The 23,002-nt window shown below is 40.2% G+C and overlaps 1 protein-coding gene across 5 annotated transcripts in view; it reads left to right on the top strand.

Annotated features, from left to right (window-relative positions):
* The first annotated feature begins 2,608 nt into the window (after window positions 1–2,608).
* Window positions 2,609–23,002, top strand: part of mast1a (microtubule associated serine/threonine kinase 1a) — a 34,320-nt gene continuing 13,926 nt past the window's right edge. Inside the window, exons 1-5 of one of the 5 annotated variants that reach the window (XM_061273917.1) lie at window positions 2,609–3,220; window positions 10,553–10,581; window positions 20,731–20,819; window positions 21,361–21,436; window positions 21,670–21,742. In XM_061273917.1, the coding sequence (XP_061129901.1) occupies window positions 3,182–3,220; window positions 10,553–10,581; window positions 20,731–20,819; window positions 21,361–21,436; window positions 21,670–21,742 (306 nt within the window). In that variant the 5' untranslated portion in view covers window positions 2,609–3,181. The other 4 variants (XM_061273916.1, XM_061273918.1, XM_061273920.1 and 1 more) reach the window with 4 other exon arrangements.

Here is a 23,002-nt window from a genome sequence, read left to right as displayed (position 1 = left end):
AGAGGAGCTTCTCTGCAGTGAGCAGGGCTTTTAGCACTCCTGCAGTTTGACCCACTTGTAGGCAGACAGAAAGAAGGAGAGAGAGAGAGCAGAAGCCTTGATGACTGGAGGCATTCGGAGGAGATGGCGGATGAGAAAAGGGAGGACTTGTTCAAAAGGGATACGGTCCTTCTCACACCAGGGCGGCTACTCGGAAATAGGGATTGCGAAATTTGCTCTACAAATTTGTGGTTTGCCTTTATTATTATTTTTTTTTCGCGGAACATATCTTCCGGTATCTTTTCATATTGAGCTCTAACATCTCACTAAAGGAAAGTAGTAATTGGTGTCAAGGAAGTAAGCTGAAGTGATGCATCCAAAATGAGGGAGTGAAATTTGTGTGTGTCAGGGAGGAGCTTAGTTAGGCTAAGGGAAGTTATGGAGAATGTTTTCTGCTTGTAAACGCGCTCCGAAGGGGATTTTGCTTTTTAGATCAAATTTTAACACGATTGTAAGATGAGGTTGAAATGAAATCGTTCAGTCCTGCTGGATGACTCGCATCCGAATGAGCCGACGGAGGATTCATCTTCAAGGGCACTCGGAGTGATTTAGATTGTTTCCGTGTGAGTTTACTATTAAAATGAGAACCTTGTGAATAACAGAAACAATATCTCATGATAGAATAAAAACGCACGGCAGCCACAACAATGAATCGATTCACCGCTTTACAGCAAATGTGACATTCGTATATCGTTTTAACTAGTGAACTCATATAACCTAAGCAACTACTTTAATAAAGCAGCAAAAAAAAAATGTTTGAATGCCGCCCCCCTATTATTTTATTGACACACTGGCACGCACTTAGAGCACACGAAGAGATGTGAGCTGACGTAGCGTTTGTGAGACGGGCTCACCGTGTCGGGAAATGCAATGCCGCAAGCTGCCGACATCTTCTGCATCCCGGCCCCCATGCCGGGCTTCTGCTCGGGAGTGCTGACCCCATGCGACCTCCCTCAGGGCGTCTTTTCAAACAGGCTGACATCATTCCTAAAAGCTTTTGTCTGTGCCTGTTTTTGCCAACCGTGCCACGCTGCCCTTCCCGAATCACACAATTAATGAATGAGGGAAGAAAAATGCAAAATTCATGCACGCTCATCAATTATTAAACGCTAATAACAAAAAGCGGCATAATAGAGGAGTCCGACAACCTGCTAACTGGGTCACGCTCTCAAACGAAATATTTCACCTGCTGTTACCGGCTCACACTTTGACGTTTTAGAAATATTTTTTACTCGGCAGCCACATATCGCCACGTGCTCGGTCTTTTGTATTTTGCAATATGGACAACAAAGGGAATTCAAAATGAAGAACAAAGGAGTCTTAAAGTGGATAGATACACATCTTCTATTCTTGGTAGCTGTGGGTTTTTTGGAAAGTTGCATTAAGAGCTGCATAATGAGGATGACTGATAAAAAAAAAAAATCGAATTGTGATTTGTACAAATACAACATATTAAATTAACTCATAAGAGGCAATATGTATGAAAGACAAAATGTCCAACAGGGACATGGTGATGGACATGTTCCTTCTGCCGTGTATTAGTAACTGCTTATACTAATATACCACAGTGTTCTTCCATTAAGAGTTGATTAGCTCATCCCTTCACTTGTCAATACAACCACAACGTGTGAGCGGGAAGTTTAGTTGATCCCTTCCCCGGAGGTTTTTCTTGTGTAATGTGTCTGTGGAGAAGATGTTGCTCTTTCAATCACCATGATGGCACAATGTTTCAAAAGCTCGGTCATTAACAGTTGGGCACTGACTCAAGGCAGACGTAATACTTCCTGCAAATGATCCTCTGTGACAGTGGACGTGATTAAAGTAGATTAGAGTTGGCGTAATCATTATGTTTTATTCAGATGAATAATTTTGTATATACCGTAATTTTCGGACTATAAGTCGCACCGGAGTATAAGTCGCACCAGCCATAAAATGCCCAAAAAAGTGAAGAAAAAAACCAAAACATATATATGTATATAAGTCGCTCCTGAGTATAAGTCGCCCCCCCACTCAAACTATGAAAAAAAAAACGCGACTTATCGTCCGAAAATTACAGTACTGTGGGTATAAAAAGTCAACACACCCTGATCGTCTTCAAACTTGGGGTGTTAAGATGAAAAGTTATTGAAATCATTTCATTTCATTGCACGCTGTTGCTATGGCAATAGGGCATTTGCAATGGAAAATGATGCCAATTTTAAGGGTCTAAACCTGCGTGAAACATCACGTCTGGAAAAAAAACATTTGACATTTTAGAGAGTTATGGTCCGATGTCCCAATACCCCAAATTGGGAGAGTTATGAGGGCCCTTTAAGCTGCTTACAGCTCAAGTTTGGTTTTGGTTCTTTTCCCGTAGCGCAAAAACGGTAAGGTGCTGCAAACTCCATTAGACTTTAGTTCATTTCCTTTGAGATCGATGGCTCGTGCTCACAAATATTGCATCGAATCGACCCACATTCTTTGCTCAGCCACTTTGCCGGAGAGGGGCGGGGCCCTAAGGGGTCCCATGTGTGAACTGAGCTCCATCGGATCCCCGCCCCTCCCTCCCGGATCGTCAGTGCGGAGCGTCTGGTCTCTGAGGGGTGGGTCAACGTCACCGGGTAGTAGGAAGCGGTTGTTGTGGCGGAGCTGAGGATGGAGTAGAAGAGCCAGTGGAAAGGGAGGAACACAATGACACGAAGCCCCGTGCTTGTGAGGGGCGCTCGGACACAACCCTTTTGCGTGAACGGTGCTTTCGTGCGGATCTGAAAGCTGCCGCAACGGCGTTGCCTTTATTTGCGTGTTTACAGCGATGTGCAGTTAATCGGGCGTGATGATATGGTGTTGCGTTCACGGAACTCCTGCGCGGTGTCACTATCGCGGATTTCTCGACCCGACACCGGAGAGGCTTTATTATTATTATTATTTTTACTTCAATGCGTTAGATTTGTAGTGTATTGATTCTTACCAGTGATATTCGTTGTTATCGTGGGATTTATTTATATTGCTGGTAAACGATGTCCACACTGCCTTTGATTTTTTAGCTAAATTGACTCGCGGCGCGTGCTGGGGGGGGAGTCACGTGACATCGTGGCGTCGTCTTGCGAAGTCGCTTAGGAAAAAGAACTACAGGGGGCCGAGACACCTTCCAAGACGTATCACCATGGACGACTCTGGCATCATTCGAAGAAGAAGGCTCCAGGTAGGAACTGTATTCTTTTGTTGATGTTTAACCTCCATGTCATTTTTTTTGTACTTTATTAAATTCTGTTTTTTAAATAACCCACACAATAAGAGTCTTACTGTAGCCAGAAGTTAAAAAACAAGAACACCAGCAATTCTTCCATTTTGTCCAATTTAGTGTCCACTTATTGTTAGTGCTTCATATTGATGTACAAATTCATTGATTTCACAGAAACAACCTATTTACCTGAATTTGGACCATTTCTCATCCTTTTGTTTATTTTAACATGACTCAAACTACCCAGTGGGTATCTGATTTAAATTGACATGCAACATTCAGGTTTGATGTCATATTGATGGACAATTGATTCCCACTGCGTATCTTCTTTTACCCTGCACTGTATAATATAGCTTTTATACAGAGCTAAGAATTGACGGTGTGTCAATTTTCCATATGAGTTCCCTTTTTTTTTTTTTTTTAAACATGTAAGGTGACCAATACAGCATAACCATATCTCAATTGTCAATCATTGACTCTGACGGGAAGGGAAGCAAAATGCGGAAATTTAGCTGGATTATTGGTAATTGCAGGTGGTACCCCGTTTTAGCTCATCACATTGAGTTCACACAGTCAACTTGCTTCTAGCCACCACTAAAAGCATTTATGCAGCTAATTAAAATACTTCTACAACGTCGCCTACACTGGCATGTAAAAATGTCCCCATATATTGAAGCAATGAGTCAATTTCACTGCTTTGTCACATTATTGGACACCACAGATCAACTAAGTCACATTCTACAAACAAATGAACTGAACAAGAACAATGCAAAGAGATCAAAAAAGGGAAGTTGTAAAGTATTTGTGTGGAAGTTAGTTAGCATGTAGCATAGTTTTAGCTAACCATTGACACATTAAATAATGATGTATCAGAAAGAAGCCTATTTTACTTGTTAGCCACAATGCCATCGTTGGGCTATTAGATTGATTCCCATTTTTTTTCTTAACTATGCTCGTTGATTTTTTTTCTGCAGGTCACCTTTGACAGAAGTTTATTTATAACCCTTAATCATAAAAGCAATGGAGACAAAAATAGGTAAATTTGTGATGTAGCTTTATCTTATCACATGATTGCACATTGCATCATCTAATCCAACCAAATAGCTTTATCAGCTTCATACCACACAACAAAATGGCCACCCTTGTTTACAATTGAGATCAATTCATTCATTTCTCAAGTTGTAACCGAAGGCAGCTCTGTCGGGCAGAGTGGACGACAAAACTCTGGTACGGGTTTCAGATGTACGTTAAGCTGACTTGAGCCTTGAGCGCTAAAAGCAGCTTAGTCCGCATCTCGCGAACGAAGTCGGTTAGTCGATATCTCGTACACCGTTGGCTGGCAGCAAACATCGGGGGTGAGATTCCGTCAAGGTTTTTCTAGCCGTGAAATGACTAGTAAAGCAGCACAGGCCTTCAGTGCACAACTACTGACTGCCACTTAGCTGCCTCAACGTGTATTAATTTACAATTAAAGCGCTCGGCTGCTCATCTTGCCATCTGCCGCACAAGGCTACTCATCATTTATGAAATATAGACTTGCCCAATTGGACGACTATGCTGCCCAGTTGGTAATTACTGGGTCTGACTGTAGGTTGGATTAAAGAACACAAAATGTACTAAATAATGATGTTGGCTCATGCATATCTGTTGTTTGAAATTTGCTTGATTTGCATCTCTCTTATCGCAGGATGCGGGGAAATGTTAGACATGCACATTAAAGCCGTCATACAACCGCAGAATCGTTATTGCAGGAACATAATAATCGGGTTTTGAATATATCTCAAGAATGTGGGCAGCCGAGAACTATTCGCACCCGCCCAAATCCTCACAACATCATTGAAATGTAGAAGCCACACTTTAAATTCTAGCATTACAATGGTATGTTGAAGTATTACAATGATAATCTCAGAATTTTCACACAAAAAATGTCATAATTTAATATGACAGTTAAGGCAGATTTCCATTTATGAGAATAGTTGTAATTCCTCAAGTATAACAATTTGATCATTTTCCTTTCTCCCTTTTAATTGTGACTCTACTCAAGTCAAACTTTTTTTTTTCGGTTTAATGAGCTGGTGCACCTACTCACTCAGTTTGACTGTACTTTGACTGTGTGAGTGTGTTGATGTGTACAATATGAAATCGACCCATTACCTCCCCCCCAACACTCTCCGCTTCCCACTGAAGTGGTCGATATCAATATCGGAGACAGAGGAGGTCTAAATGTTGAGGATGTGGCACAGTTGTCAGGCCCATTAGCAGGACTAATGGTGGCCTAAGAGCACCGTGTACCCTTGGGGAGGAAGCAGAGGGGTGCCCTAAAAAGCCTCGAGGCTTAGATCAAGGCGGTGGGAGAGAAGAAGGCAAGTGTAGCCGTGGGCTTTGGCAGACCCCATTTAAGTGCTTGTTACAATATCAGGATCCTTTTTGAGTGTGGGTCAATGTTCACTTGGGGAGGGGGCCCAGATGTGTGGAATTTTGATTTCAGGGTTATGTTTCACATATCGCTTCCATAAAGTGGTTTTTATCACACCTGGTCCTGCCTAACGAGTCAGTCTCGGTTTACGATGGCGCTAACGTAATTTCGAGGAATAAACCGAACGCGCAAAAATACGTCAGCGCCAAGTAGGCACGCTCACGTTACCACCAGCCACAGAATAATCCCTCAGGATAACCTTTCAGTGACATTTGACAATCGCTGACTTGAATTTGATCGGATTGTCAGCGTCTACTTACGCTTTTTCGGACTAACTTCTCCTGTGTGGTTTGACGATTTTATTTTCCTCCTTTAAGAGGATGTTTGAATTCTTCAGTATTGAGATGAGACATTTCCTTCACAGCTACAGACGTGAAGGTTATTGGGCCATCAGTTATGCTAGGTGTCAGGAACCCGCTTAATACACTGCTCTCGTCGCAAATCACCGTGTGCGCCATCAGCGTTATGGAGAACACCCCACACACACTGAGAATAATTTGTCCAATATTTTCTTCTGGGCACTGTGCCTGTTTTCAATATGCTAATCACATGGGGATAAGAGTCACTCCAGAAGTGACAGCTAGCTCACTTCTGCCACTCACTGCTTTGTTCCGCTTCATCGAGACGGGCTGTAAACAACACTCGGGCGTCGTCTGTTTGGAGACATTGTTTCCGTTGGTCGCTTTTTCGTGCAGTCCAAAATGTATTGGATGTATTAGAGCCTGACTACAGAATCAGAATAAGAAAGCTGCTAGCAATCCAGAAACAACTTGTGTAACCCAGAAAATGGTCAAATAACATTTGGGGTTGTATTTAAAAACGAATCCAACGAGGAGGTAATAAATGCGAAGGTCGAGCATCCTCACAAGGCTCCGAGAAGAGTCGAAGCTGTAAAGTTGGACTCTTGAAGTCTGGTGGACCATTCAAGTGAAGAATACACAGTGTGACATTTGCCTTGCAATCAGCTGTCACTTTTTTGGGCAGCAGAAACAGAACAGAAGCTTTGATTCCGCCCAGAGCGCCGACACAATTGCTTTTTTTTTTTCTTCACTCCAGATTCCAGTTAGTGTTCTTTCCCTTTTTTGGGTTAATATAAACCAAGTAAAAAAAGAAACACAGGCTTCAGCCTTCTGTTATCTGTTAAGCAGAACAAGTTAAATATTTCAATGTTTTGAAAGGGTCCTCTTGGAACATAGCAAGGTGAGCGAAAAGCAAATTAATTATTTGTAGTTGTTGCATGGATACATTCATTTTCCCAAAGATGTCACTGCGTGCGTGCATCGTTGACTCTGCCAGCAAAATGACGCACAAAATATCTCGATTGTTTTGTCAACACATGAGAGATATAATTTTCAAACAGTAGAAGCACAAATCAAAATAAGCCAAATGCTCCAACATATAATTTACATTATTATATCTTAAAATTAAAAAGCATAAATATATTAATTATTTATCAATGTTATTATATCTTACTTCTAATATAAACATTACTTTAAATATACTTTAAAATATTCAAACATTTAAAAATATTTGATGACACAAAATAATGAATGCAAAATTAAGAAAAAGTTTAAAAAAAAGACTGAAAATCCCCAAAATATTGATATATTTTTTTTGAAAAATCCAATAAAGTTTAAGATAAACAAAATATACAAAATATTAGACAACAAATAGACAAAAATATTACAAAATAAAGAAAAATATTGCGCACCCCCCTCCCTGTTTGTTCACTACACGAAAAGATACATTTACAGTACTTGGACTTGCCAAGGTTGTCATAGTCCTTTAAACTGAAATGAGAACAAAACAAGATGGATACATCACGTCCAGTCGCCTCCGACTGGGCACACATAAAGAGGGAGCAGGTGTCGGGTTTTTAGCCATTAGCTACCCCTTGCCACACCCCGTATCGGAACACACGCACGTTAGCACATGTTCCTCTGAGTCACTCTGGCCAAGCTTACTTCCTCTTGATGATGTAATTCATTAGCCATCCCAGGAAAAGCGCCCCGTGATGGGTGAAGTCATTCTCATTAAAAACAAGAAGTAATCACAATCCCACAAGAGCACCATCACACAGGTACCGACATCCCGGCTCTCATCACGAAAGCTCACAACAGAGAACCGGCTCGGAAAAATTTCAATATTTAAAGTCGAATTTAAGATCAACTGACTCCGGTGTGTTCTGTAACATTAATAAATGATGCGAGGAAACTGTTTTTTTTATTTTTATTGTTGACGTACTGTGAGAGGTGTTGCTGGCTTGTCCGCCAATATTACAGAAAGTAGGCAATCCTGGGTTGTCATGGCAATGACGACAAGTGATTTTGAAGCTGTGATACTTTATATTGTTGCTTGAAAGAACACGTCAGACATGTAATATAATGTCACTTTATAATATCCAATGTTTCGCGGCCTTTGCTTTATCTAAGACTGCGCCATACAAATGCCGCCGGTCAAATATCTACATATTGATCTTTTGACGTCAATGTAATTGAGGCTTATTCTGTCCACAAGCTTTCAGGCTGATAGACATGCCTTTGTTAATTATTTGAGTCGATTCATTTTTTTTTTCTTTAATGGAGTCAGATTTTCAATATAATTGATGGAGAGGAAATCACTAGGTAGAAAAGAATTGACTGTGTTCTGCTAAGCACAACTTTGCATCAGTGAAATTGTCCCAAAGTCTAAACTAATTGTTGACGTTGACCTGGAACCAAATTTGTTCAGAAATTGTACCTACCGTATTTTCCGCACTATAAGGCGCACCTAAAAACCTCCAATTTTCTCAAAAGCCAACAGTGCGCCTTATAATCAGGTGCGCCTTATATATGGACCAATATTGAGCCACTACAGCTGGCGTGTCCAAAGTCCGGCCTGTGGACAAATGTATATATCTTATATATGGACAAATTTTTAAAATAGGCCATTCATTGAAGGTGCGCCTTATAATCCGGTGCGGCTTATAGTGCAAAAAATACGGTATATATTCATTAATTATAAATAATGCAATTCAAAAGGACTGGATTAGATTTTACATTCACATTTAGTTTTTTTTTTTTTTTTTTTTAACTTGTTTTATTGTCCTTTCTCCGGATTAGCGGTGCAAATGATTTCTGATTGCAATGTTTATTAATGACCCTTTCCCACTGCTGTTATTTAAGATCAAGGAGTAGGGGGTGGGTGGAGGCCAAACTCAAACCGGTCGGGTTTGATTTTACAGGCGCATTGGTAAGATTGTTTTGATGTGAAAGCTCCAGCTGTCAAGTCACGTCTCATCAACTCGCCTTTGTTGCCGTTTTTGGGACGCTTATGTTTATATTACAAAGAGTTCGATGCAGGCGAGGGAAATGAATTGAGGGCAACCCAAATGATTCGACAGAAGAGTAGTTCCTTTTGGGACGTCATTAGTCGTCTCGCAGTTGTTGATTTTCAACATCTGACCTTAACGTTGTTAGTTCGAACAGACTAATCCGACAAGAGATATGTAAGCCGATCTCTCCGACATGGAGTCTAATAGACTCAAATTGGCAACGGATGGCGCATCGGAGAGGGTGCGTCCCACTTGATCTTAATCACATCAGTGTCCTCGCTGCTGTGTCCCGTCGTCATAAAATGAGCAGAAACCGTTTTAAAATTGACTTTTGCTTCACTCGACCTGCCGTTTCCTGTCACTCAGAAAGCCCCCGAGCTTCGACGAGATCGGCTGTTGTGCCGCTCATTGGATTAGCGGCCTAATCACAAACCTGGCCGTGGCTGATTCATAGGCAACATTACGGCTCTCAACTGAGATGAGTTTATTTTTATTGGATGTGCTGATCTGTTTATATCGCCAATTGTCCAAAAAGGTTTTTTATATATAAATCTGCTCAGAGGTGAAATACAATGTTGTCCAAAACTAGAGTTCAAAATCATAACTTATTCTCTGTTTGGTAAGTTTGCCATTTTATAGTGCTTTTTGTTTGACTGTGTATAGTGAGTGCAGGTTGCCCCCTACAGTGGATGAAAAAATCTACACACCCCTGATCACTTGCCTGATGTATAAAAAGTAGAGCAGGATAGATCATTCCGAAATCTTTACAAATGATCGAAAATAAAAAGTGGATTTTTGATCTGCTGTGCTACAATTTCTTCAAGAATTTTTGAGAATTTACTTTCAGGTCAACATATTTTATTATATTATTTATATACATTTTTTAATCAGGAATGTAAGTAAACCTTTTGAGATGATCAAAATCTGCCCTTGATTATTAATATAATAATAGTAATAATAATAATATGTTAATATTTATGATTCAAGGGTTTGATTCAGAAACAGGTGTATTTTTTTTTTCTGAAACCTCATAGCTGTAAATTACAATGCATGGTGAAATCTGTATTGCGCAACCTTTTCTAGCTTGACATTGATTGATTTTTGCAACTCATTAGCAACTTTAAAAATAAAATCAAAATATTGACGAAAAAAAAGCCCATTTGTGAAAGATTTGTCTTGATGCAGACATGAGAGGATGAAAGCTTTCGTGTAAAAAAGAATTCAAATTAGAAACCCTCTCATCTTTCAAAAAGTTAAATATCAGACTATAAGGTATGGTAATTATGCGGGTATAATTGCTTGAGCCCACTTCAGTCTATAAATGAGCTACTGCTCTCTTTGAATAAATTAATGCACTTTTTTATGAACTCATTAGCACATTTCAAGTTTCAATCAAGCCAATAGTCGCCAGTAGCATTTTATCTACGGTAACAGTACACATGGATTATTGTGTTTTGAAAAATCTAACATCCATCTTTTTTTTTGTTTTCTTTGTTGCCAGAAGGATCTTCCACTGCCACGGAAAAGTAGCAGGTATGCTCTTTTGTATTAAATGTTATTTTTATAATTGCACAAGATGATACTGCCTTTTATTAGCTATCATTTGCCATTTTATGCATTGCATGGGTGGTTTTCTGAATGCAACCGTGGCAATTGGAGAGCAAATAGAAATGAAGGAGGCAGAACTCAGTGCTTTGTTTAGATGTCATCGAGAGACGGAGCACAAGGACCCTTAACCACTCGTGGGTGGGCCCCTGAAGTGTAATTTCAGTCTTAAGAGCTGTTCATTATTCTCTGTGTTGGTCAATTTGTATACCTAATTGTTTAATTTATAAATATCTGCGTTTAATTTCATATTTGAGCGAATTACTAATAAGCATATGACATTTTTCCAGTTTAAATCTCTCAATTATTGACTCCATAAACACCTTCATAATGATAGCTAATCTTTTAGAGCCAAATTGAGAAACAGAGCCATCATGTTGAAATTGCGGAAGCAGCAAGGGAGACATGTTTTATTGCAGGGCATACTTTTTTTTTTTAATGAAAGGATTAACAAACTCGCCCTCTAAATGTCACATTTAATGCCGGAGATTAACATTCTACGACAGCTTTGCAAAGCAGGATCACAGGTGGATTTTGTCATGTGAATTCCAAGTTTTACTTTCTTTTTTTTGCATATTTTTGGAGCAGTCAATAGTTTGATTGGTGGATTTATTTCAGCTCTAAATTTTAATCGTTTTGTATCCTGTGTTTTTTTTAATACTCGTGGGACAATTCAAATTTTAAAACATTACTTAAAAAATTGCCTGTATAATGAAAATGAATTTTATGATAGGGACGCTTTGTCCTGAGAAGATACTAAATTTACATATTTTCCGATGGGACAATTGAATCTAAATTCCACCAAATCAGAAGTCAACCAGCTATTCCGTAACAGATTGATATTGGACAGAAAATGTGCATGTGTCCCTATCCATGGTCCTGAAATCTTTTGTGTCACACTGAGAGACAAATTTGAGTTCCCCGCTGCTAGATTGCAGCCTCCAAAATTTAAACCAAATTGACTGCATGTCTTTTGTCTGCTAAAAAAGCTGAGTTGAAAAACAAAGGGGGGGGATATGGGGAGGGGGAGTGCTAAATCCCCGGAATATGCTTATCATTTGGGGTGTGCAAATCAATTAAATCTGTCTTGAAATTGTTGCAGCCCGCAGCCATGAATACATTTTATTACTGCCGCCTTGTTATCCGTCTGCTTATCATATAAACGGTAGAAGCAATTGAAGATATGTTATGTGCGTGTGTGTCTTATTTAATTGTCTCCGTATTCTGCGTACACCTTGAGGGCAGAGGTGGCAGGGCTGTCGACGCACACACTGTGTATCTCAATGCTTGAGTAATTACGACCACTCTTCACTTTTACGGCCTGATTGTTGCACCTCTGCGCGTGCCCGTCCTTGGCTCGGCTGTGTTTCGTCCGTGGCCTTTTGACTCGCAGCATATGTCGCAGTGGGAGATAAGGGAGAAAAAGCTTACTTGGGGTCATCCTGGGGTGGAGCTCAAGTTTGTCTTTATTAGCGAGTTAGATAAGCAATTATTGACTCTATCAAAAATTCCATTTTTATCATATCATGGCGCCCACCTTTCGATATGACAACCTCCATCTATTCTCCACCATGTATATTTGATCCATTCCTACATTGGAGACGACATCCATTATTCAATTAGTCCACTCGGCACCACTGTGTAGCTGTCGCCTCGCGTCAGCTTTAACGTTTGCTGGGTTTGTTTAAGCTTGAAAGGGGGGAGGCAGCGTCGTGTGCGTGTGTGTGTGTGTGTGTATGTGTGTGTACACACTGTCACACAGTAATAATGCCTCCCTGAGTGGCACACTGCTGAGATGCGCCTGTGACATGTACGACATGACGAGAACTCATCCAATCTGATATTGTACTGGTGCATTATTAGTGGGAGATTGTTTTCTTTGAACCAGTAGGAATTACAAATGTATGTATATAGTGTATATACATAATATATATGTATATATTACGTATACTTAATTGAAATCAACAGTGATAAAGTGCTTTGCATATGGACCGAAAATGGAAACAAGTGAAACTGTAAGGAATATTTTTTTTGGGGGGGGGGGGGGCGTGGAAATGATTATTTAAATTTCCATTCATGTGTAAATGAGGAAAGATGATTTCATATGCCAGTGTTTTAAGTTTTGAGCATGGTCAAAGAAGGAAAATTAAACTTCAAGAGCCCAGTAGTGAATAATAGCACTACTTCAGACTGTGATTGCTGCATGAAATGAATTGTTAAATTTAGAATTTATTCATATTGACAAAAATTCCAGTCCAGTTCATCTTGTTGAAAATCAGTAAGAAGATTGACTCATACTTTCAAAAAAAAAAAAAAAACGTGCCAGTCGGTTTTTCTTTTGCCAGCAAGTCAAATTGTGCACAATAACACATGCGCCCCCATTAAACCCCCATGCCCCCCTCCCTTCTTTCCGCCCCGCGCTATCTCTCCTCAAATTAGTCTCCGCTCGGCTGCTCCGTCATGTCTCCACCGCCTCCCTCTCGCATCCCGTGTCTCGCCCTCTCATCTTTTTGATTCTCTCTCTCTCTTCTCCGTCTGTCGATTTGTGCCCCCCCCCCCCTCTTTCCCCCACCCCTCCCTTTCTCATCTCTTCCCGGCTTGGCACACACAATCCAGGGGATGCAGCCCTCGCTCTTTTAACTCTTGTCTCTTGCCTGAATCTTCCACTTGTGATGTGCGTGTGTGTCGAACTGGCATGTTAGCGGTTGCCTCTTGACTGCGCTCTGTGTGTGTGGAAAACTCAGCTCCGCTCATGTTCACCTGCCAACACAGCCTCTGCTGCTAGCGACATGTTTCGACGCACAAAAAGGTAACGATGCTTCCATTTGCTGCTCTGCTCTCCTTAGCATTTAGCTTGCTGCTTGAACTGTGTGTGCGTATGTGTGCGTGTTTTATTTTCGGGTGATATTTCCATTGTCCCTGCCAGCAATCGTGCTGTCTCACAGCTGTCTCCATTTAGCTTCAGCAATATGGTGTGTATGCCCCGTGAGTGCTTTTGTTGTGTTATCATGCCCAGTTGCACACCTCTTGGTGTGAGAAATATAACACGGATGTATAATAATGCAAAGATAATAATTCATGTGTGTGTGTCCTGAACAATTTGTCCGATTTATAATTTTTTGCTCATATATGCAAAACTTAAAACCAGTCATTTGAAAAAATGCTTGAAGAAAGCAAAATGCACTAAGAAAAAAAATGTGACTTCGTTTGAGATATTTAATCTTGGTAGGATTTCATTTTTGTTGCAGTGGAATGAGGGTTTAGGTTGAAGGTCAAAGATCAAATCTTGTGATCATCAGTTGCGATGGTCAAGGGCAGCGGCTAAGACGGGCAAACAGGTCAAGGAGGTGTCGAGTAGGTAAAATGATCTTATGTGTAGCATGGACAAACTTATACTTGCCTCTTTGTGTGTGTCAAAAAAAAAAAGAAAGGGCAGTAGGTCGCATTAGGAAGTAAAGGCATTATTGGGAGCGTCCAGGGAGTGCTTGTGTAGCGGAGAGCCAATAGTGGGCAGTGCAGTGCTGAGAGTGCTGTCTGTCTGGCACCAATCCGGCCGGCTCTTTCCGCTCTCTGGACAGCACTTGCTATTTTCTTCTCCCTCTGCCTCTATTGTTGTTGTTGCCTCGCTTCCTTTCATTTTATGTCGCTCATGTCCACCATCTGTCGTCTGACTTTCGATTTCCTCGCCTCTCTCACGGGTGATGTGGAAGAGGTCTACTTTGTGTGTTTGTTGCGGAATGGCAAAAATCCCAAAGGGGACCCGCATGAGGAACACCAGTAAAATCTAAAGAAGGGTGTGAATGCTGAACAACTATTTTTTAAAATTTGGAAGGCCCAAAATGTGTACTCTAAATAAACAACACCGTACATAAAATACTGTAGTGCCTTAATACTTGTATCGTAAATCACCTTTACCCATTGAAATGAATGGGTATTCCATTAATCCGTTCCAAAACAAAAGCTTCATGAGGTAATTTTTTCATGAGAAAAGTAGCACTCTGTTGTATAATACTTTGTGAAAATGTGAAAACATTTGAGTCATGGTGCATTTTTTTATAGTATTTTTTTTCAATGCAGTGCTTAGGTGTACCTAAAGTTGTGGCCGCTCAGTGTGTAAAAGAATAATATTCCCGTTGAGCCGCTTAAGCTACTCTAGTAAACACATCATGAAGAAGAGAAGAGAGGTAATGGAAATCTGGGCGACAGATGGTGGACTTCAGGGACTGGAATATGGAGGAGCAGAAACAACAATGGAAGCGTCGGGATGCATGCTAAAATCGAGAGGGGGGGCGGGGGGAATAAGACACATTAAGGTAGTGGAAAAACGACAACCCCGAGATCCCATCACGTCTCATGTTGCTGAATAAAGCTTTTTATTAGCGTATTCCACTCATCGCTAATCATTTTGTGTTTGTGTGTGCAATAAATTCCAAGCGAGTCTCATATCTACCAAGAGCGAGACCAAATTGTCTCGTTACCTTGCTTGAAAAGGCGATTAACGCAGTCAATAGGGTTCACCGCCAGGCCATGTCTGTACCCACACAAAAAAAAAAAAAAAATCACATCTGAATCCATTTTATGGCTACTCAGATATTTTAGTTCAGGCTAACTCTGTCGTCCCTAAAGAGCGTAATAAGGATGTTTTCCCGGGTCGGCGGTGGGATAATGTTATATGGACACTGCTAAACAGACTTAGCTAAAAGGAAGGAAAAAAGAGCAAACAACAGTGAGGGAGAGAGAATAAGAGATAGGACAAAAGACAAGAGTGAGGTAGGATAAAAGGCGCTGCCTCAGGCCATGTCTCGGCCCACATTTCAGAGAAGCCCACCGAGGTTAACTGTAGCCAGGACGTTAGCCTTTAAGTCATTCACTCTGTCTGCTTGTTTGGCTGAATCCATCTTCTTGCCGTTCCGTGGGGGCTTTGCTTGTTGACACCATATCAAAAGGAGATCTCAGGTGGTGTTCAAAAAGATTTATGGCCACCATTGGCTTCACCAGGTTGTCTGTGAAAGGACAGACTTGCTACACTGGCAAGTGGTTAAAGGGAAACTTGACTCAAAAAGACAAAGGTCCTGTTGTATTAATTATAAATGTGCCATAGAAAATACTGTTAAATCACCTAGCGTGGGTTTTGATATTCATTTAAAAAAAAGATGATGACATTAGCGGGAAATGCTAAGCTGGCTAATTGGAGCGCAAAGCTACAATGTCTAAATACATTTAACACTGGTTAATAATGTTACATATTTTATATTATTACGTGTCAGTGTTTACATATGGCACATGGAAATAGCCAGCGGATATATTCTTTAAATCACAATTAGTGCCATTGTAAATCACGCCTTTAGCTTTCTTTAGCCGCATGTAAATGACAGTAGGATGGCGTACAATATATCGCATGGCCGCTCTGTTAAAATGAATCAGCGCCAGCGATGTAGGCAAACACAGCATCAAACACGGAAACTTCTTTCCGTCTTCCGCTCGTGTTGTTTGTACCATGACAGCACCATCTGTTGTTGACTGGTGTTCAGGTTGACCCCGAGCATCACGCCCAGTGTTTTTCTTTTGATAGTTTTAGCAGATGCTGCTGTCAGCCCGGAGACTTAATTATTCGCAAACATGGAATTTTGGCAACTTGCTATTTATCACTTTCTGTGTTTAATTATTGCGTGTCAGTTTTTTTTTTTTAATTGTTAAGTAAATAAACTGATTTTCATTTCATGATGCTATACCAGCGCCAGGCCCTTCATAAAGTACACTTGCACATTTCAGAGACCTTACTATAAGAGCTAAATCCCGCCCAAAAAATAATCTGTTCAAAACTGTGGTTTATTTTATTATTGACTTTCATAGTGTTTATCATTGTGGTGTCACTAGAATAACGGGAGCGCTTTCTAATATTTTGTAACTTACTTGAAGTAGGGAAAAAAGGTCCACAGAAGGTGCAGTGCAGCTATTAATAACACATTATAAAGGGATTTAGTTTTTTTTTTGCTGTTGAAAATTTTCTAAACCAAATGGATGAATAGATTCCACAAGAGTTGATGAGGAAATTGTCCCTAATTGTAGCCATAGCTATGGATATTACATATTAGAAGAATTGATTGGGGAGTAGCCCGATAGTCAAGAGAGCCTCTAAAGGGGGTACCATTTCATGATTTTCATTTCCGCTCCATTTCCCAAACCCGTAAACATGCACTCATCTTTAAAAGGATCCAAGCAGCGAGAGAAGAGAAAAAAAAAAGCGAGAGACGTCACCTGACAGGAAGTTTGTCTGGGTGGATCGATGGCTGAACCGTCCGGATGTATGTAGTGTCCTCTGTGCTCTGTGAGTCAGCAGACGATCAGCTTAGTGTCTTAACTTTCCATTTCCTTTCGGGCTCCTACGTTAATCCACTTTCAATTTGACGGTTAGGTCCAGTTATTTAAAGTATTTCCTCTTCTGAACGTGCAAAAACATGGTCTGTAGTAATGTAGACTCACATTTGGAAAGAAGAATGTCCATTATGGAAGAGGATTAAGGCCAGTGAAGAAGGAAAAAAAAAAAAAAAGGTTGACAGGATTTGGACTTTTTTCTCAGAATTCTGACTTTATTCTCAGAATTCTGACTTTAAATTGAGAATAAATTATAGTAATACAAAGTGACAAAATCAGTTTAAATATTTTATGTTTATTTATTTAATATATAAGTATTAAAGGACTTTTTTACTTTTTTTTATTAGAGAATTTAGATTTTTTGGATCACAATAACGGCAATTGAATTTGAGCATAGCATCTTTGAGAAAATGGTCATTCTTTTGGGTCAGTATCACACAGTTAAAATGAGAGTTATTGTTCCCACCTCCCATTTTATATTCACGCTCACGTCTTTTGAAGACACCGGTGGCCCTGTGCCAGCTCAGTGCCCGCAGGGGGGATAATTGGTCGTCAGTGTTTCTGCACGAATCATTACCGCAGACTTAATCGTTGACCTTCCTAGCGCACGTTACCCGGAGCATTAACTTGACCACTGTCGGCCGTGGATTGGGGGCAGTGAGTCACAATTAAGTCCATTACATCATTGCCTGTTTAGTTTGTGTCACTTTTGCTTTTTCTGTCATGACTTGACATAAGTGTTAAAAAAACAACATTAATTTATATTCATGTCCCTTAATACTGCATCTCCAGTTTAATGAACGGATTTTATATTTGTTTGGCGGTCACATGATCAGGGCTGTTTTTTTTTTTTAAGCAACTGACTCGTTCATTTATTTCAGTCTTCGGCTGATTTAATGACTGTTAGTCATTCTCTCAAATGAACTTGTGTCTCTCAGGAAATTAGAACATAATAGAAACATTCATTTATAATAGTTCGCTTTGAATATGCAAACCTCTTTACATGGATTCATTAGGCGCATTGAAAAATATTTTGAGTGAGTGAGTGAGTGAGTTTGGGCTTTTCATTTGCTGTAAGCTATAATCATTCAAATGATCTAGTACATATAAATCATAATATTGCTCCATATGTCTGCATTACGTTTGTATAAATGACATTTGAAAATAATGAAACCATTAAAATACAGTAATTGTTTGTTTTGTGCTGCACTTGTTAGTTTATTCACCGTCATGACAAAATTACCATATACATACTTGATTTTTTTTGTTTCTCACATGTAATATAAGTACCGTACTTTTCGGACTATAAGTCGCGTTTTCTTTCCATAGTTTGGGTGGGGGGGCGACTTATACTCAGGAGCGACTTATATACATATATATATATATGGGTTTTTTTCACTTTTTTGGGCATTTTATAGTCTTATATATAGACTTATAGTCCGAAAATTACGGTACTTCATTACCTTACTTGTTTATTTTACTTACGCATTTACAAGTTACTTTTGTTGTAAACTCTTCGGTTGTATTATTGGATGACTAATTACTTTGTCATGTAATTGTTTTGTCATGTAATATTTTTTATCTTTTATGATTGATTTTTAAAAAAAAAAACATTTATCCCAACTCTTATTATTGAATTCCAGTTGCTTGACTTAGATTCCTTATTAGTTACATTCACAGTCACTTATTCTCATACATACCAATTTACCAAATTGAATACAGGCCACTGCCATAACACTGTTTCCGCCATGTTTGAGACATGACGTGGTATGCTTTGGATCATGAACATTTGTATTCCTAGCAATCTAATAATATTATCCCTTCTTTTTTTTAAATCTAATTGTATGATTTGTTCACATAAGGAAGCGTTTTTCAAGTCTGACACGGTGTAATGCCGACTCGGCGGCACTCACTACAATGGCCGCATGGGAAGCTGGCCACAATCAATCGTACTTCATCTACCTGACAGCCCCGGTGGCCACAGCGCTAGTCCTCTGTCACGTAAACACACTAAACCCACATGATGGATTACCCAATGGATTATGATTGATTATACAATCGGCAACCGCATAAAGCAAACACACGCAGACTTTGTTGGCCCAGCACATTTGCAGTATTGTCACAGTAGGATGAGCTCATATTTTGGGCGAGGACGTAAGAAAAATTTTGCCTCCTCCCGCCGGCATTGTTCCTCATCTTCCGTCTCGGTTAATTAGTTGCACGTAAAGAAAATGTGTGTCTTGATTAATCTAATTGGATCTGAATTCATTTGAGGTCTTTTGTTTTAATTGAAGCACACTAAGTGTTTTTTTTAAACGTGCAAGGAATTCTCCACATTGTTAAACCGGGTTGGCGACTGACAATGTATTTGCATTGACTTTTGTCTTTTTGGCTTTGCCTATTAAATGAATTGTTTGTCATAAACCTTTGAACACGCAGTCACACAAAGCTGCTTTTGTGTCACCTTCATCGGGGTGCTTTCAATTAATCTTGCCGTTAAGGGCAAAACTCTGCACTAGAAAATAATCTGATCTATAGTTAAAACAATGTCACTTGGTTCTTTTGCACAGGCTGCTTTCCATGTTAATAGTCTGGGTGAACCAGCTAAGATGTCAGAGATTTAGTACTGCGATTGTAAAAACCACCCCAAAAAAAAAAAAAAAAAAAAAAAACATGTGGACGAATTGCCAGGCATCCACGCCATAATGTTGACATTACTCAAGATATAGTTGGACAAAAATAACTCTAAACATTAGGACATGGACTTGATGAGTCACAGCTACTTGTTGATTCCTGGTAGACAAGATGATTGATGAACCAGCAATAAAGACACAACAAGCCCGACTAGTGTGCACTCCACTGATTCAACTTTTCAATGTGCATGTATGAGATACCAAGGTGAAATATGAAGTGGAATGAAAAATAGTTGCATGTTTGCCATGACGGCAAGTTGCCTCATGTTTTTTGTTGTTGTTGTCTTTGTGAAATCCCTCCGCCCACCCCCTCCACTTGAACCATAGACGGCTCCCCATCTAGACCTAATGCATTTCCCCTAAATATTTCAAGACGCCACTCCTCCATTCGACAAGTCTGAACACATGCTCCCTTGGCCAGAACCACGGAGGTGTACTGCCGTCCATAAAATCCCATTTGAGGTTTTGGTGTCTCTACAGCAAACAAGGAGAGATAAGGGGGGGGGGGGGGGGGCTTTAAGGCATTGAAGGATAGATTACAACAATACAGACTTTGTGTCTTGTTGGAAATGTACCAAGAAATGTTTATTGCACATCCCAAATAGATATGGAGCTTTCTGATGCAATATTCCGTTTGAGTTGAGTCACCGAACAAATATTAAGTCATATCTCAAAGTTACGTTGGCTGTTTCATGTGCTTATAGAGCCCCCAAGCACATGACAACAACAGTTGCGTAAGGCACTTGTGCAAGAAGCTACGGAAAGTGTTTATCTCCTTTGCACATTTATGAAACACGACGAGGGTAAAGGTCAACGGGCCTCAATTGATTAATCAATCAAATTGTCAGTACAAAAAGGGTTATAATAATTTAGGGTTTTGTTTAATATCAGTTTGACTTGGACACCTTAGGTTTTGCCATTATGATATAAAAGCAGATCATTTGTCAATCACATCATGCCATGTTTATCTTCATGCTAATTCATTGATTGATTGTGTTTTTTGTTCCAGTTGCAGAACAAGTAACCGGAAAAGCCTCATCCTGACCAGTACGTCTCCCACCCTGCCCAGGCCTCACTCCCCACTGCCTGGACACATTGGTCAGTATGGAAAATGATACAGTCGGGCAAAGATGCTATTTTTCTTGTTGCCAGCCATCTCATTGATTTTTGCCCAGTGTAATTTATTTGATATTTGAAATTCAGCACGACTTTAACATTTAATGTGATTCGTAAACTAGCTTCTAAGAAAAATATTGTTTTGTGAGACAAGAGCTTCATAGTGACATTGATTGGGTTGTCCATAAAATAAATTCAAACTTGACTCTTAAATGAAGAACAGTTGGATTTGTCATGAAATCTGTCCCTGTGTTCGAGATTTTTTTTTTCTTTCAGCTTCAACTCGATATGAACCTTGATTGTTTCATGCACTTGGAATAAGGCTTTTATATTTGACAAGAGCGTGTCAGACAGCTCCCTCGAGTGCTGCAGGGTGGCTCAAAGTAACAAAAAGTTAGGTTGAGTCAATCCCTGAAATACTAAATTGCCCTCAAATGAGGTTCTTAGTCATGTGGACACGTCTTGCATGATTTGGTTGTTATCCCTCTCCAGAAATCAAATCCTCCTTTCTGTGTGTTTCTAGGAAGCAGCCCATTGGACAGCCCACGCAACTTCTCACCAAGTGGTCCCGCCCACTTTTCTTTTGCTTCTTCAAGAAGGTTCGCATCCCTTTCTTTTTTCATTGTGAAGGACTAACTGTGAAATTGTTGATGGGATTAATTTCTCATGCGCAGTGAAACAGGAGGTGATAATAATCACGCTCACACGCAAAATGGGGGCAGGTCTTTTATCGAGTGAGCGCGTGTGTCCTGTTATGCTACTTAAACTGATAACGAAAATTCCCTTCCAGCCTATGTTTTGATTTTTGCCGCTTGTTCTTTGTCTCCTTCAGGCCTGATGGTCGTCGATGGTCCCTGGCTTCGCTTCCTTCCTCGGGATATGGCACCAATACTCCCAGTTCAACGGTAAGAGTGGGTGAAAAGAGCATTTTTGATATTCATGTTTAAAATTAGGTGAAGCAGGCAGGACAGCCAAAACGTTTTTTTCATCATCTATTGTGTGTCTTGTGGATGAATATTTGTCTCCTTCATAGATGTTTGTGTGTGTATACATTTTCATGCATGGAATCAATTATTGTTGCACTGTTCATATAATTATGCTCTGAAGTTGTTTTTTTTTCACACTTTGAAAAGATTTCACGCCGCACGAGCATCCGGGCGGCACTAAAAAGAAAAAACACAGAAGCGCAAAACTTAAAAATACCTCTTGGGTTGCCAAGAAATGATTCACCTGATTTGTCTGCGCACCGTCACTTGGAAAAAAAAAAAACACGGAAAAAAAAAAAGTAGAGCAGAGATAATTGAAATGAATTGTGCCTCGCAGTCACAACGTGTTCCAATAAATTTCCGCACACCTCGCTGTGTTCCCTCTGGCGTGGCTAGTTAATGAGGAAGGGGTGGGTGGCACAGAGGTGATTACAAGATCATTTAGGCAGGAATGTCTTCAATTGCTCTGTAGCTTTACGTCGGCTCGCGAAAAATCTCCTGTTGACATTTTTCAAATTATTAGCAACACAGTCTGAACTACCACGACGACACTGTAGATCCACTTTCCCTCGTCGTGCAGTCTCCACATGTTCCTCTCCACTTCCTGCTTCATTCCTTCTTACCCGTTGGCGCCATTACTCGCCTGGTTAGTCGCAGTCTCAGCGCTGCATGTTGATCAGAGCAGATGAAAGAATTCATAGGTCCTATTTAAATGCATGCATCGACTTCTCAGAAATGGGAAGCCGCGGCGCATAGCATAAACAAGAGCCCGTCACGTTTCAGCGTACTCTGTAAAATGCTCCGCTGTATATTCCATATACATTAATATTAAATCATGGTAGCTTCATTGATGTGCGAACGTTGACGAAAAAAACGGAGGCACAAAGGTGGACTGTACGACATGGATTCTATATGTCCACGGGGCGGCTCCGGCATATTTCTTTGACTGGACTTCCTGCCTTCCTGGTCATTATCCCATTCTTCAGCTTCCAAATGGCTGCAAGCACTTTTCTTACAGCAGGAATGATTGTGTGGTCAATGCCAAGCACTGGGAGGTGTGTTCATTCAGTCTGCTATTGATCCAGGTTGCCGTTTTCCCCGCTGAGCTAGCAAAAAAAAGGCAGCAGGCCACTTTTATTCGGCGAGACTGTTTCATTCCTTGCCGTTTAACCTTTTGTT

The sequence above is a fragment of the Syngnathus typhle genome, linkage group LG3 (genome assembly GCF_033458585.1).
Source record: "Syngnathus typhle isolate RoL2023-S1 ecotype Sweden linkage group LG3, RoL_Styp_1.0, whole genome shotgun sequence".
NCBI classification, from domain to species: Eukaryota; Metazoa; Chordata; class Actinopteri; order Syngnathiformes; family Syngnathidae; genus Syngnathus; species Syngnathus typhle.
Note: the sequence above shows the minus strand (reverse complement) of the source record. Positions and strands in the feature narration are given on the sequence as shown.